This window comes from Vulpes vulpes, chromosome 1 (assembly GCF_048418805.1).
Source record: "Vulpes vulpes isolate BD-2025 chromosome 1, VulVul3, whole genome shotgun sequence".
In the NCBI taxonomy this organism is placed as follows: domain Eukaryota; kingdom Metazoa; phylum Chordata; class Mammalia; order Carnivora; family Canidae; genus Vulpes; species Vulpes vulpes.
Window position 1 is genome coordinate 104727045 of NC_132780.1, and position 16797 is coordinate 104743841.

The 16797-nt window shown below is 38.7% G+C and overlaps 1 protein-coding gene across 50 annotated transcripts in view; it reads right to left on the reverse strand.

Annotated features, from left to right (window-relative positions):
• The window catches only part of ABI3BP (ABI family member 3 binding protein), a 223318-nt gene that overhangs the window by 1753 nt on the left and 204768 nt on the right, over positions 1 to 16797 (reverse strand). For all 50 annotated transcript variants that reach the window (XM_072722113.1, XM_072722100.1, XM_072721947.1 and 47 more), the window contains 4 exons: positions 3367 to 3446; positions 2516 to 2545; positions 1758 to 1919; positions 563 to 685 (listed from right to left, as the gene is read on the reverse strand). In XM_072722113.1, the coding sequence (XP_072578214.1) occupies positions 563 to 685; positions 1758 to 1919; positions 2516 to 2545; positions 3367 to 3446 (395 nt within the window). The remainder of the gene's footprint in view (positions 1 to 562; positions 686 to 1757; positions 1920 to 2515; positions 2546 to 3366; positions 3447 to 16797) is intronic.

The following is a 16797-nucleotide window of genomic DNA, read 5'->3' on the forward strand; positions in this document are numbered from 1 at the left end:
ATCAATGAGTCAAATAATTTAGAAACTTCTTAGTGATTGCTGAGTAATACGGACATTTAATTTACTCTCCCTCCTGCCCTGCCTGGATAAGGATTAAACTTTCAGTCTTTTAAATCCTCGCTTAGTGCTAATACGTCTTTAGCAAGGTACAGTGGTTATTCATTACTCACCAGAATCGTTCAATTTTAATTATATTTATATGGCAAATAATAAGAGTATAGAAAAAAATGCCGGTGTGCTCTATAAGGTAATACGGGAATGATTTACGGTTGGGAAACACTCCTCCTCTATAGCTGTTTCTGCAAACTCTTCTTGAAGTAGAATGTCTTTATAGATATCTGGGGGTAATTTCCTTTAGCTCTAAGGAACAGAGTCTTAAGGACTGGGAGGAGAGTTGAGAGACTTCTGTTAAGATCCTAATGTGAAAGTCTTTTTCTAGTCGGATAAAAAGAGCAGTAGTACTCTAGAATTATTTTTAAAGCAACTGCTTTCCTCAGCTTGAACTCTCTTTTTGTTAATTTGTAAAATCCTCTTGGCTGAGAAGGAGGCTCAGGAAACATACCTTCTTTGGTGGGTAACTGGTCAGAGCTGAGTTGCTGTCCTGTGCGACCATCTAAAAACGAGTCCACAAACTGGCAGTGATCTTCTCCGTGGCCTCTCTGATCGCCTATGTTATAAAATTTTCCTAGGGAACCAGAAATTAAAAGGATCATGAAGTGTTACTATCTCTGATTTTACTCTTGCCTCTCCCCCCCCCCCTTCCCAGAGATCAGTCATCTTTTAAAAATGCAGTTCAAAGAATATTGCTCCTCTTCAAAAATCTCTCCCGCAGTCTCCTATTATATTCAAAGGAAAACCCCAAATCCTTACCTGGTTACAAAGCTCCACATGATTTTGTGCCTGCCTGCCCGCCCTTCCCCTTGCTAAGTAGGCATGTTCTGGCCAATGCCTTTGCCTCTCTCTTCCCTCTACCTCTAGTGCTTCATCCCTAGATTTTTGCAGGGGTGGTTCCTTCTCACAGTTCTCAGCACAAATCTTAGCATTTCAGAGAGGCCGTTCTAACTAAAGAAGCTTCTGCTCAGCCATTTTCTCTCACCCTTTCTAATTTTTCTTCAAAGCACTACATGGAATCTTTATTTACATATTTGTTGACTGTCCCTGCTAAGTTAGGAGCTGCAAGAAAGCAGCTCCCAAGCAGGAAGAGGTTTTATGTATTGCTTTGTCCTCAGCACCTAGAAAACCTCTGGACAAAGCAGCTATTTGTTGAATGATCACATGTCTACCTGTTCATGTTGGGGCTAGCCTTGTTTAAAATTTTTTTTTCTGTATGAATACAGAGGAGAAAAATAACAGTGCCACTGAGTCTACAGCAAGGAGTTAGCACCCTTTCGGTACCGTGTTTTGATCTGGTCTTAGAGAAACTCAAAATCTTAAATATACCCTATTCCCTCCATGATTACTGTTACATACACTCATTGTCAGTAGACTCTGTCCTTGGTGGCTGTAGCAAAATTGAGCTTCCATGTGGCAAGTGCCTTTACATTCAGGTTTGCCTTGATTTTGTTTCAAATTGCATTTTCATTATTTACGTTCTGGTGGCATGCCTCAAATCCCAGGCCTGGTACTCCAGGAACATCTCGCTCAAAAGGAAGAACTGTGTTTACATCACACCTTAGTGCCTGGGGCCATCCCCTAGAAAAGGCCAAGTTACAGAACGCTGTCTGGAGGCTCGAAACAGAGCCAGTAGCCTTGCTTACCTGTGAGGGAGTCACTCAGGTAGATCTTGTATCGGAGAGAGTTGCACAGCTGCACCCCTACAAACTTTTTATACCACGTCCGTTTCACATACTGTTTGCCCTTACATTCTGAGTAAGAATCTGAGTTAAAGGGTCTTTCAGTCCAGATGGCATCTCTTCCTGCTGCATAAGGAAAACATGGTTTGAGTGTAGCATCCGCCTTGGGGATCAAAGAGCCATCCTCAATGCTTTATAATAAAGCTGTTTGCACAGTTCATTGTCAACCACCTGCTGATCCCTGGTTTTCTCCAATGCTGAATGCTGGAGCCAAAATATAGGAGTTTAAACATAGAAACTCCCAAAATTAAATTCCTGTGACTGGTGAGATAGGCAGTGTGTTTAGGTTTCACATAGTCCATGCAGGGCTAGATGTAGATCCCATCCCCTTATGAGCAAATTTAGGTTTTTGGGTTTGGTTTTGTTTGCAGCATAGTATAGAATTTAAACAGATGCTTTAATGTGACTTGTTATTAAAAGTGGAAATGAGGTGGTTCTATCTTATCTAACAAATTTTGAGCTGTCCTGCACCTGAATGAAAACAACCTTCAGAGTATCCAGCTTGTTCCCCAAACATCATAGATTCTCAGCGTCCGTGAATGTTTATCAGCCACCTGGCTGATACTTGGACTAAAATAAAATCATGACCATTCTGCTATGCCTGGAAGCTGAATCAGTTTAGAGAAGCATGTAGTTGGGTTCACACAGAGCCAGGTACTTACCAGAAACTGGCTCGCTCACTCTTGGATCCGCTGAAGAGAAAAAGCAGAGTCAGGTGTTACAGTAGGTCAGTAAGCACTGGTGTGTCAGTGGTATAGTGAGGAAGGTGAACGCTGACAGTTAAGTCTGACTTGCAAAGTGGTACACTCTTGCTAAAGACTGAATTTGAAAGTGGGTTTTGGTTGTAGAGTTATTTTCCATTAGACAGTCTCTGCCCGGGACTCGGCTGTATCTTTTGAAATCTTTGTTGCTCTTCAAACTCTCACTCCATTTTAAAGCTTCCTCTTTTTAGATTCAGACAGAAAATATTGATGGTAAAATCACTAAAATGCCAGGAAGTGCCGTTGGTATAAAAATTAAACAGATAATGCTGTGAGTTCAGATGTATCTTTTAAAGGAATTGTGAGTGTACACGGTCAGAAAATTTCACAGCTCCTTATCAAAAAAACCCATCAAATGAATGCCCTCTCTGGATGTCCTATGACTCGAGTGTGTCTGATATTTTAATTCTAGGCATTGATTCTGAGCATAAGGAGCATTCATTCATTCACTGGTTTTTTAGAGTAGACACTGATACACTTTTCATCTTTTAAACTGATAGGCCTTTTTTTTTTTTTTTTCTCTGACATCAAAATAAATGAGAAAAAAAATGTTAGTGTTTCCTTAAGGCTACCTTTATCAGATTGCTTTTTCAAAGTTCAAGAAACACTTTATACACGTGTTTATTTATCTGGGTTTCACAGAAGCTCCTTATGCAAAACATTGTGGCCCTTTACATCCTTATTGGGAATTATCTGATTGATGTGATTACTCGATTCAGTACTGAACGCCACTGTGATTGTGATATGATTACCTGATTCAGTACTGAATGCCACTGTGTTGCTGGCTGGGCCTTCTCCAAGTGGGTTTTTGGGTTTCACCTGGAATTCATAGCTGTGTAGGAGAAAAAATTAAAAAAAAAATTATATTCTTCAGGGATAGGAAACACCATTCCTTTGTTATACTGAAATCCTTCCTGATTCTATTTTGAAATCATGAGGACAGTGAGCACACAAATATTTGACAACCACCATGAGGAAATAAACTCTTTACTTTCCAACCAAGTTGTCTAATGTTTTGTATAAGGAAAGGGGTTAATAAAAAAGATTTGGAGTTTTTTAAAAGACCACTAACTAGTAGGAACAACTAGGCTTTCTAGATTTAAAAGGTCTAATGAATGCTCAGCAAAATAAAAAAAGAAAAAAGACTAACCAAGCATACCAGTTGAAAAATTGCAAGAGTATTGGGATATAAAGATCTTAAAAGTTTCTGAGAAAAAAAAAAAAAGTTTCATTAAAAGGATCCAGACTCAGAATGACATTTGACTTCTTAACACTGAAAGTTCGAAAACAGTGGAACAGGGGCACCTGGTTGGCTCAGTTGGTTAAGTGTTCAACTCTTGATTTCAGCACAGGTCATGATCTCAGGGTTATGGGATAAAGCCCTGAGTCAGGCTCTGCACTCAGTGTGGAAACTGCTTGTGCCTTTCTCCCTACTCCTTCCTGTGTCCCTGTGTCGCTCCCCCTCTCCCTATCTATCTCTAAAATAAATCATAAAGTCCCTAAAAAAACTCCAAAACAATGGAATGCCTTCAGTAGTCTTCATTTTATTCTAAAATCTGTGTCTGCCCAAACAATAGTATCAGTAAAACAAAGATACTTCCAGACATGTAAGAACTCAAATATACTATCTTCTATGATCTAAAAATACATTTCTCAAGAAATGCCACAAAGGGAGGCAGGAAAAGAGGACAAAGGATATAGGAGTTAGGGGAGCGACACAGAAACAAAAGATGGTGAGGAATTCTAGGAGATATTACCATAAACACATCGAACAAAGAGATGATGTACTTTGCTTTTTTGAGAAATAGTCTAGAAATATGGCAGAAGAAATAATTAGCATAAGAAATAGCTAAAATAATTGAAAAAGAGTATAGTTGACCAAGATGGTGAAATAGAAGCTCCTGAGCTGCTCTTCTCCCACAGGCACATCATATATACAGCTAGCTGCACATGGAGCAGTTCTCTCTGAAAGATCCAGAAACTAGCCAAGTGACTCATACACATCAGGCAAATGAAAGAACAACCACATTGAAATGGGTAGGAAAGGCTAGGACACACTCTTGGCAAAAAACCCTGCTTCTGGCACAGCGTCCTGTAATTGGGGGCAAATCCCCAACTCAGTACCTCCCTGAGGAGCAAAGGGTTTGGACCTCCCATCTAGTACCCCAACTTTTAAGACTCCCACCTGAGGAATGAGGCCCATAAACACCCAGCCCTAAAAGGCAATAGGGCTTGCGTTCACAATTACCAATGACTGTAGTCAAGAAGCAGTTCTTAACCAGCTAAACCCCCAGGGCTCAGCACAGAGAGAACCGGCAAAGCCACCCATATACCAGTCTTCCCTGAAAAAGGTTTATTTGCATACCTTAAAAGTGGCTATCTGATGAACATAGGGGAAGGGAAGGAAAAGTAAGATAAAAACAGAGAGGGAGGCAAATCATAAGAGACTCTTGACCAGAAAAAACTGAGGGTTGTTGGAGGAGAGGTGGGTAGGGAGATGGGGTAATTGAGTGACAGGCTTTAAGGAGGGCACTTGATGTCATAAGCACTCGGTGTAATATGCAACTGGTGAATCATTAAATTCTACTCCTGAAGCTAATAATACACCTATGTTAACTAAATTGAATTAAAAAAAATTTTTTTAAAGCTGGTATCTGAAGGTGAGACTTCTAACTATAGCACATATGTACTGGCTGGCTGCAATCGTCAGAGACTGGAAAAATGGTGGACACCTTCCTTGCCCCTACCTCCAGCCTGCTGCAACAGTAAAACTAAGTCACCACTATCTCTCTGGAAGGAGTTTACAAATATTTGGCACCCTAGCTTTTGTGGCTGCTGTTCAAAGGATGTCGGCTTACCTGGCTCTGAGAGCCAACGGGGCTTGCATTCTTGAGTCCCATAATACTGTAGCACACAAAGCAGTTTTTAACAGATAGGGGAGCACTCCTCCCTCATGGGTATATCCTGGGCTGAGCACAGAGAGCATGCAAAAATGCCCATCTTCCAGGTTTTCTGGAGGAGGATTAAATACATAGTATCCTAGCTGCTATATGAGGGTCCAGTTTATAATTAGCCTGCATCCAGGTGCTAATTGCAGTTCTCACCTTTGGGCCGATGGGTTTTGGAATACCCTCAGCTATGGCAAGCCACTAACAACAAAGAAGGTGGCTTGGACAACCTCAGAGGTTTGAGGAATAGCCAGGAACTTGGGCTGGGCTGACCGAAGAGATTTATTTCCTACACAAGACCATTCTATCAAGACTGGGAGGGATGGCTGTTCTATCTAATGAGCAGAAATGAACAAAGAATCAAGGAAACTGAAGAAACAGAGGAATATGTTCCAAACAAAACAAGAAAGTTTACAAAAACAGATCTCAATGAAATAGTGATTTACCTCAGAGTTCAAAATAATAGTCATAAAGATGCTTACCAAGGTCAAGAGAAAAATGCATGAACAAAGCAAGAATTTCAACAAGGAGAGACTAAAAAAATGTACCAAACAGAAATAACTTAGCCGAAGAATACACTAACCGAACTGAAAAATTCATTAGAGGAGTTAAACAATAGACTAGATAAAGTGGAAGAAAGGATCAGCAAACTTGAAAACAGGGCAGAGGAATTCAACTAATCAGAGGAGTCAAAAGATAAAAGAATGAAAAGGAGTGAAAATAGCTAAGAGACATATGGGACACCATCAAGCAGATATGTATTATAGGAGTCCCAAAAGGAGGAGAGAGAAAGGAGCTGAAAGTTTATGTGAAGAAATACTGACTAAAAACTTTATCCTGGGGAAAGAGACGTCCAAATTCAGGAAGTCCAAGGAGTTTCATATAGGAGAATCTAAAGATATCCACACTGGGACACATTATAATTAAACTGTCAAAAGTTAATACAGCGAGAGAATCTAAAAGAAGCAAGGGAAGAACACCTTGTTTCATACAAGGAAATTTCCATAATACTATCAGCACATTTTTTCAGCAGAAACCTTCAGGCCAAAAGAGAGCAGACCTGCCATATTCAACATGCTAAAATTAAAACAACAAACAAAATTACCCAGGAAAACTGTCCTTCAGAATTGAAGGAGAGGTAAAGTTTCTCAAACAAAAGCTGAGGATTCATCACCATTACAGTGGCCTTGTAAGAAATGTTAAAGAGAGTTCTAGCTGAAACTAAAGGCTGCTAATTAGTTACAGGAAAACATACAAAAGTATAAAACTCACTGGTAAAGATAAATTAATAGTTAAATTCAGAATATTCTAATGTAATCATGGTGGGGCAAATCATTTATAACTAATGTGAAAAAAGGTTAAAAGAGGAAAATATTAAAAATAGCAATGCTGCAACAATTTGTTATTGATTATAATGATGCAAAGTAAGTTATGGTATCAAAACAATGTGGAGGAGAGAGTGTAAAAATTCAGAGCTTCTGTATGTGTTTGAAGTTGCTATTAGCATAAAATAAACTGTCATAAATGGTTTATGTAAGTCTTGTGGTAACAAAAACAATAACTTACAGGAGATACATTAAAGATAAAGAGAAAGCAATCAAAGCATACTTCTACAGAAAATCATCAGATCACAAGGGAAGAGTGCAAAAGAGAAAATAAAGGAACAAAAGAATTACAAAACAATTGGAAACCATGAACAAAAACAGCCATAGTAAGTCTAAACCTCCCAATAATTACTTTAAATGTAAATAGACCAAATTCTCCAATCCAAGGACAGAGAGTAGTAGCTTAATGGACAAAAAACAGGAACCAAGGAAATGCTGCTTATAAGAGACTTACTTCAGCTTTAAGGACACACATAGACTGAAAGGAAAGAAGAGGAAAAAGATATACCATTCAGATGGAAAACAAAGGAAGCAGAGGTACCATCCGGACAGAAAATCATTATGAGACATTGGACTTAAACTACACATTGGACTGGAAAGATCTAAGAGACATTTAGAGAACATTCATCTGAATACATATTCTCAAGCACACATGTAACATTCTTCAGAATAGATCATATTTTAGGCCACAAAACAAGTCTTGAAAAACTAAAAAATGCTGAAATCATATCAAGTATTTTTTTTCTAACCCTAATGGTAAGAAGCTAGAAATTAATTACATGAAGAAAACTAGAGAATTCACAAATACGTGGAGATTAAATAACATGCTTCTGAACAACCAATGGGTTCATGAAGAAATCAAAAAGAAATCAAAACAACAACAAAATTCCTTGAGACAAATGAAAATGGAAATACAACATATAAAAACTTATGAGATACAGTAAAAGCAATTTGAAGAGGGAAATATATAATGATGAATGCCTACATAAAAAAAAAAAAGATATCAAATAAACAGCTCAAGGATCTACAAGAGTAAACTAAGCCCAAAGTTGGTAGAAGAAAGGAAGTAACAAAGCTCAGAACAGAAATGAAAGAGATTACAACTGATCCCCCCCAAATAAGAGACTAATATAACCAATTATACTCTAATAATTTGCATATTGCAGAAAAAAATGGATATGTTCCTAGAAACATATAACCTACCAAGACTGAATGATAAAGAAATAGGTAATCGGAACAGAACATGATCAAGTGGGATTCAATCCAGGGATAGAAAGATGGCTCAACATCCACAAATCAATCAATGTGATATACCACCTCAACAAAATGAGTGATAATCTGTATGGCCTCAATAGATGCAGAAAAGCCAAAAGACAAAATTCAACATATTTCATGACAAAGACTCTCAAGAAAGTGTTATGGAAGGAATGTGTCTCAACATGATAAAGGCTATAAATGACAAGCCCACAACTAACATCACACGCAACAGTGAAATGCTGAAACTTTTCCTTCTCAATCAGGAACAAGACAAGGATGCCCACTCCTGCCACTTTTATTTGACATAATCCTGGAAATCCTAGCCAGAGAAATAAGGGAAAAAAACAAATACTGTCATCTAGAACAGAAAGTACAACTATTTCTATTTATGGATGACATGGTATTTTATAGAAAACCCTACGGAGTCCACAAAACCACCATTAGAATAAACAAATTCAGTCAAGTTGCAGGATACAAAGTCAGTATATAGAAATCAGTTGTGTTTTTATATATCAACAGTGAACTTTCAGAAAGAGAACTCAAGAAAACAATCCCAATAATAATACCATCAAGAAGAATAAAATACTTAGGAATAAATTTATTCAAAGAAGTAAAAGATCTGTATACTGAAAGCTGTAATAAATATTAAAGGAGGAAACCACAGTGAGGAAAACACAAATACATGGAAAGACATTCCCTGTTAATGGATTAGAAGTATTAATATTGTTAAAATTCCTCTACTATCCAAAGTAATCTATAGATTTGATATAATTGCTATAAAAATTTCAATGGCATTTTTCACAGAAACAACAATGGATCCTCTAATTTGTATGGAGCCATAGAAGAACCAGAATGGCCCAAGCAATCGTGAGAAAGAGCAAAGGTGAAGGCTTCATGGTCCTGGATTTCCAGGTCTATTACAAAGCTTTACCAATCAAAAATAGTTTGGTATTGGCAGAAAACAGATACATAGATTAAGGGAACATAACAGAAAGCAAATAAATAAACTCACCCCTATATGGTCAGTTTATGACAAAGGAGACAAGAATACACAGTTGGGAAAAGGACAGACTCTTCAATAAATGGTCTTGGGAGAACTGGACAGCTACATACAAGAGAACAAAACTGGACCACTATCTTACGCCATACACAAAATTAGCTCAAAATGGATTAAATGCTTGAATAGAAGATCTGCAACCACAAAAACTAATGGAAGAAAACACAGAGGGTAATCTCCTTGACATCAGTCTTGGCAATGATTTTTTGGATTGAATACCCAAAGTAAAGACAACAGAAGCTAAAATAAGTGGGACTACCTAAAACTAAAAAGCTCTGCACAGCAAAGGAAACCATCAACAAAAAGAAAGGCAACCTAGAGGAGAAAGTATTTGTAAAACATGTATATGATAAGGGGCTAATATACAAATATATAGGGAACATATGCAACTCAACAGCAAAAAAGTAACTGTATTAAAAAAAAAGGGGGGGGGGCAAAATAGCCTAAATAGACAATTTTTTTTTAAAGAAGATATACAGATGGCCCAGGTACATGAAAAGGCGCTCGACATCACTAGTTGTCCAGGAGAGTATAATGAGGTATCACCTCACACCTGAGACAAGAGGTAACAAATGCCTGTGAGGATGTGGAGTAAGGAATCCTTTGTACACTCTTGGTGGGATGCAACTGGCATAGTCACCCTAGAAAAATGTGTGGAGGTTCCTCAAGAAATTAAAAAGGGACTATGGACAGTTCTTCATATAATCAGGCAATCTTCAAAAAAAAAAAAAATCAGGCAATCTCACCTCCGAGTATCCGGAAACAGTGAAATCATTGTCTCAAAGAGATATTTGTACTGCCACATTCATAAGCAGCATTATTTATATTAGCAAAGATATGGAAACAACTTAAATACCCATTGATACGTAAATGGATATAGAAAATGTAATATTTTCTATTCAGTCTTAAAAATGAAGGAAATCCTGCCATTTGCAGTGACATGGATCAACCTGGTGACATACTGCATGATATCACTTATGTTAAAACTCAAAAAAAGTCAAACTCACAGAAATAGAGTAGAAAAGTGGTTGCTAGGGGTTGGGTGAAATAGATCTTGGTCACAGGGTACAAACTTTCAGTTATAAGATGAATAAGATCTGAGGATCTAATGTATAATATCGTAACTGTAGTTGATAACATTGTATTATATGATTGCAATGTGCTAAGAGTAGACTATAAATGTTCTTACCCCAACCCCCAAATAGGTAAATATATGAGGTGCTGGTTGTGCTAAGTAACCTGATTAAGGTGGGAATCATTTCACAATGTGTATGTGTATCAGATCATCATGTTGTATATACTTTAAATATATTAATTTTGTCGATTATACAATAAAGATGAAAAAAATTGAAAATGATTGCTTCTGTGAGGCAGAATTTGGGAAGAGGAGTGAACAGCTTTGCACCATTTGACTTAAAACCATATACAAATATTTCAGACAAAAACGAAAATTAAATTCAGGGCACCTGGGTGTCTCCATCAGTTAAGTGCCTGACTCTTGATTTTGGGTCAGGTCGTAATCTCAGGGTTGTGAGGTCAGGTTCTGCACTAAGTGTGGAATCTGCTTAGGAGTCTCTCTCCCCCTACCTCTTTCTCTGCCCCTCCCTCCTCTCACACACTCTCTCCTAAAAAAAAAAAAAAAAAGATTAAATTTTAAAAGCCACTTATAAGACCTATGTCATTACCACTAGTATCTAAATGGAGTATAGTCCAGATGACAGCCAGATGTCACCAAAGACAAACCAAGTGAGTAACACCACTGGCACAATGCCATGCCAGGTTCTCCCTGGGTGGAAATGGGTCCAAGCAAAAACAGTCTTCCTGACCCTCCCTCTCAGGAGGTAGCAAGGTGCTGTGGCTAAGGTCATGGGCTCCGGAGCCACAAAAACAGGTTCACAACTCAGTAATACTTGACTTTAAGGTAAGTCCTGTAAATGCTGTGAGCCTTGATTTTTTCATATTTAAAAATAAATAACATTATCCTCATTTTTATATAAGGGTGTAAAAATACCTTTTGAGTCTTTTTGTGAGGAAGAAATTAGATAACACATTTAAAAGGAAGGTGCCTGGCACATAGTAAGTAATTATAAATATTCTCTAGTATTAAATTTCTATCTCTAGAAAATTTTTAAAAAGGTAGTTATATTATTGGGGAACTTGACAAACACTGCCATAGAATTCTAGAGACAGAACTCTTCTATGTCCACATTCTTGCTTTTGGGTTCATAAAGTTTATAATAAGGGTACAGCCAGTGGGTTATTGAGAAGAATAAAAATTCAGCAGGTGAATCTTTCTACATAGGTTAAGAAAATAAAAAGTTCTAAGATTTCAATAAGGAGTTTAGAAAGTGCTAAACCATTATTCCATAGGAGTGGGGTAATAGAGGGTAGAGTTCGAAAACAACTGTTGAAAATCATAAGATTTAAATACCAATTCACTGAAAAGTGAAAGACTAGGATTTCAATGAGTGGGATCTGTAGAGAGACAGGGACACTCCATCATGTAGGATCTGACCTGAACCAATCTTCAGGTTTGGTTAGCGTAGACACTTATTTCTATCATTTCCTACTTTCCCTTCCTTTATTTCTCTCTATAACCATTTCCCTCTATTTTTTTTTTTTGCCTATAATGGAGTTATAGCTTTCATTATTTGATGAACTTTTTACTTATTGACTCCCAAGGATTTAAAAGTTGGTTTGCACTCTAACAAAGGTCTCAAACTTCAAGCAACCTGCCTTTTATATAGAAAGGCCACCCTGCAGCTGCTTGTTGGTTTGAGTGGTTTGGCTACCTAATTTTACCCCTCTAAAGTCTTGAAATATTTGAGCCCTATTCAGGTAGGCTTCAGTCAGGGGGAGAGAAATGGAGAAGTAGAAAATGAAAAAATGAGTAACAGGCGCTCAAATGAGGAAGGAGAAATCCGATCAATCCGTTCTCCAGGCATTTCTGGATGCCTGCCACATGTAGACATTGCACTGACCTGGGAATACAGATAAGGAGCACAAGGGCAGAGCTGCAGGGACACTTATTAGAGAATAAAATAAGTCCTAATCAGGGGCAGAGGGCAGAGGAGCAGGGCACCAGCAGGCATCAGGTGTCATCAACCCGGTGCCTTGGACGTCCTCAGGAACATTCTCCCATTTATACAGGTACAAGCAATTCCTGGTCTGGGCTACACTCCAAGTCTATATAGTTGCTATGCGTTTCTGGCACCGCCCCCCCCATACTAAGCAATTCTAAGTGAAAAGCAATGAAAAGAATATATTCATGTGAAAGAATAATTGCTCTCTTTATAGACTAGTGGAGTTCCATGCTCTTAGCTATACTTTTGCCAGAAGAAAAGTTGTAAAACTGAGCACTCCTCTACATTTCTTTTTTTCTTGAATGATGCAGCCATTGTTCTGCGGCCCACACCTACAATAAAACTCAATAAAGTACCTAATGCTCTGGTAGCTTATTTTGCTCCTTTCCACAAAGCCCATGAGACAAGATGTGGAAAAGTTCGTAACAGAATCTGCAGAGACCAGAATATTCACACACACACACAAAACCCCCACCATGAACGAGGGCATAATGGCTATTCCACATGCCTTCTTTGTTCAGCCAGATTTATAGTTTATGAGAAGCTGCTGTCTCTATTCCAGTTTACTTTTGGAGCCAAGATTTTATTAAATCAAACAACATAAACAATAGTCTCAAACTGTCCTTGCTGTCAGGTACAGGAAACTTCAGTAGGTTTTCATTTTAGAGGCAGGACTGTTCTCCAGGATCCTCCCAGGCTACAGAGGAGAGCAGAAGTACTTGAATGCCTTAAGTGAACTTGATTTATCTTAATTACCAGACAGAAGACATTTTCCATAGGAAGTTGCAGGGCCACATGGAAATCTGGCACACAAGGGGTTGATTCTTCAGGGGTTTTTAAGTCAAGTTAGGAGAGGAGGGCTCATGTGAAGACATGATAGTGCTTTTTATTTTTACCGTGGAGCACGTGTGCATCCATCTATAGTGTCCAACCTATTTAGTAGAAGAGCCCCATCTGTTAGTGGATTATCCCAACGTGTGCTAAAAACAACCTGTCTGAAAACAAACGGCAGACCACAGGCCTAGCTTCAGAGAAATATGGTTTATCCGAACAATTCTACTTGCTGTAAGACTTAGATTCAGGGTTTGTTTCCAGTTCCAGTTTCCCACTGACTCTGTGACATCTTTGGATATCCTACAAATGTACCATTTACGAAGTTGGGGAGGCTTTGGGATCAATGTTACTTCATCTTTCCTGTCCCCTTAGGCAGCGGTGCAAGGCTTACTGTTTTAGTCCTATGCTTTCTCAGTTCTTCTGTTCACAGAACCACAAAGGGTTGGCTGCAGACAGGAGAGGCCTAGTGTTTTTCTTTGACCTCAACAAGAGCCGCACATGCGGTTTCATGGGGGAAATAAATGGACAATAAATGCTGGGGAATGGGTTGGTTGGGTATTGGTTCAGCTGGACGCCAACATATCTGTATTTTCTTTGTTATCTGGGGGGTAGGGGTGTGAGAGGGGTTCTGGAAAGAAAGAGATGGAGTTGTGACATAGCAGCATGCCTCCGGTAGCTCTCCTGCTTCACCTAAGATGGTTCCAACTCCACACCTGCAGCCCTTCTTCCCTGTGCACGTCTATGACCAAAGCTCACCATAGCTGCAAGCGTCTGTGGGCAAGGCTGGGGTAGTCCCCACTGTGACCCTGGGAATGCAGCCATGGGCTCCACCCTCTGTAGATAGAAACGTCTCACACCAGGTGTGCAGCCAAACTCTCCTGCAGCCAGACAGCTGCTGGATGGCCCCTCCCAGTGGGCATTTTTTTTTTTTTTTTTGAGCTTCTACACAGGCGATAAAAACCTGGCTAAGTTGTAAAAACAGGCAGGATGAGGCATGGCATGCATGGTGAGAAGAAAAAGGTAACGCAGTCCTCTATGCTTTTGGTTCTAGACTCTTTGGAATTTTTAACCTAAAAGGCTCTGGTGATCTATATTCTCTGCATTGATTATTTTGGGGGTTAAACGTTCTCTCACCAAGCTCTACCCCTCCCCCTCCAGTGTGTAACAAAGGATCAGACAGGGATATTTTTAGATCTCATGTTTTTCAGTCTAAATGATGGAAAATGCTACCTAAAATTATATACATGTGACTCCTGGACACACATGTATAGGAACCCAGCTACAGTAATTCTTTCAAAAGTTATTATCTTCTAGCTTTTCAAGTAGGGAATTCCAGAACCTCATGGAAGGGTGGTGGTGGTGGTGGTGGATTTTAACAACGATAATTCAAAGTTTGCCTACTGGGAATACAATTTTCCCCAAGCACTGAAATGTGACTGAAGTCATTCTTTATGGGTAATAAAAACCACCTGGTGGCTGCACCCTATACATACTTCCTCTTAATTTTACAGCATGTCTTTTATTAGTATTAATCTTGGATCATGGTTGGGGCAGGAAAGATACAATGGAAAGAAATCTTGCCTTAACAACATAAGATAGTATGGAAAAAGCTAGCATCAAAAAAAAAAAAAAAAAAAGAAAGAAAGAAAAGAAAAAAGAAAGGCCAACAAACCTATAGTTGGCGCTTATAATTTTGTTATTCCGACTGTAGCCCTGCTGTGGGTAGTAAATCTGAGGACTACTTGTAATTCACTCAAGTCGGGCACATGGCCTTGATCCGAAAAAACAATAGTGTTCTTGCTCTTTCTTTTCTTGCCAACCTGTCCCATTCAGTGATATCCTTGACCATAAAGGTCTAGTCTCAAGTATCCTGTGAGGCTTTCTCTCCTCTTTTAAATTGCAGAACTTCAGTGTAAGCCCTTTGCCATCTTTTATGCTGTCTAACGGTGCTTTCTGGTTGTTTCATGGGTGTTAGTTTTGTTTCTACAGGTGCTTCTAGGCTTCAGAAATCCCAAATTAAATGAAATAATTCAACTTCACTTTATTCTTCCTTAACTTATTAAGTTATTTTGATTAATAGATCAAAATATTGTGTTTCAACACATAATATTTCAGCTGAAAGCTTTTTTTTTCCCATTAAGTAAACAAATGAATCTCTAGTATATATTTAAGAGAGCACAGATGTGTTCCTGTTCACTGGGGACTGGGATCTCCTGAACTACTTGACCACCACAAAATTCCACAAATTGTAGACTAAACAATTTTCATGACAGCACCTTTATATCCATGTGTGTCATATCTGTGCCCAATGGGGAAATGTTTTCAAACTGCTGATATACAACTTTTATTTTATTTATTTATTATTTATTATTTTTATTTATTTTTTATTTATTTTAATTTAATTTTTTAAATTTTTTATGATATACAACTTTTAAATCATGACCCAGTAGGGACTATCAGTATAGTCCTGGTCATTCATAGATAGGAATTTTAAGTTCTTTTAAAAAAAAAAACAAAACAGTATTTATATCTGAATGGGCTTCATTCAATTATACGAAACTCTAAAAATAACACAAAATAAGCCAAATAGAAACACGGAATGGACCCAGATTTCTGCCAACTGGCAAAACTCAGCATGGGATTCTGATTTCAGGGATGCCTAAATTTAATATTACTTTTTCCCAAAGACAAATCCAGAAAGAGCCTCTTTTGGGCTCTGCTTATTGGGGTAGTAGAATGGGTTCCTCCTCAGGCGACCGACCAATGAAGGACACGAGTAACAAGCAAGACACATACCTTAGGGCAGGATAAAAGGGACAAGGCTCTAAACTCCAGAAACAATTAGCATAAGTCCTACAACAATTACACCTGGAAGCTAGATGTGAATCCCATGACTAATTAGTCCTGTGATTCCAAAATGAAATGCAGCTTCGCACTTCTTCTACACCTATTTCTCTTATGCAAACTATTTGGCCAATTAGGCAAGGTGCCAAATGGCATTCTTGCAAGACACTACAAAAACTTTTTGTTACATTTATTCTACCCACAGATACCCATGATACATAGCTCCAGTATCAAGAGTGATTATTCCAACTAAATCAAAGTCAGGAAAAAAAAAAACAAACTAAAATGAAACTTGGAGCACACTTCCAGTTACCATCTTTCTGGGTCTTATCTATTGACCAAGTTCCCTGATCTGACACAGACCGTCCTCTACATCCTGGCCTCCACTGCTTGTGGCTTCCACTGCCTCTGTCCACTTTTCACTGCACACACCATGCCTTTTGGTCCTCTGCACCGACCTGTACTATTCTTTCCCCTCCCACAGGTACCTAGCTAGCTCCTTCCTATGCATTCTTCAAGCTGCAGCCCAGCTGTCACCTCCTCCAGGACGTTTTCTCAGTGTCCCCAGACTTTGAAAAATGCCACCCACTCTGGGCTCCCCTTGCAATCTGTATGTATCTTTTACAGGAGCTCTCACCACTTTGTGTAGAATAATTGATTACCAACTGCTCACCCTCCTCAAGGGCGGGCACCACGTTTATTCACGTTTGCAGTTACAACACCAATCACACTGTTGGCACTTAATAAATGTTCGCTGAATGGAAACACAAACCTT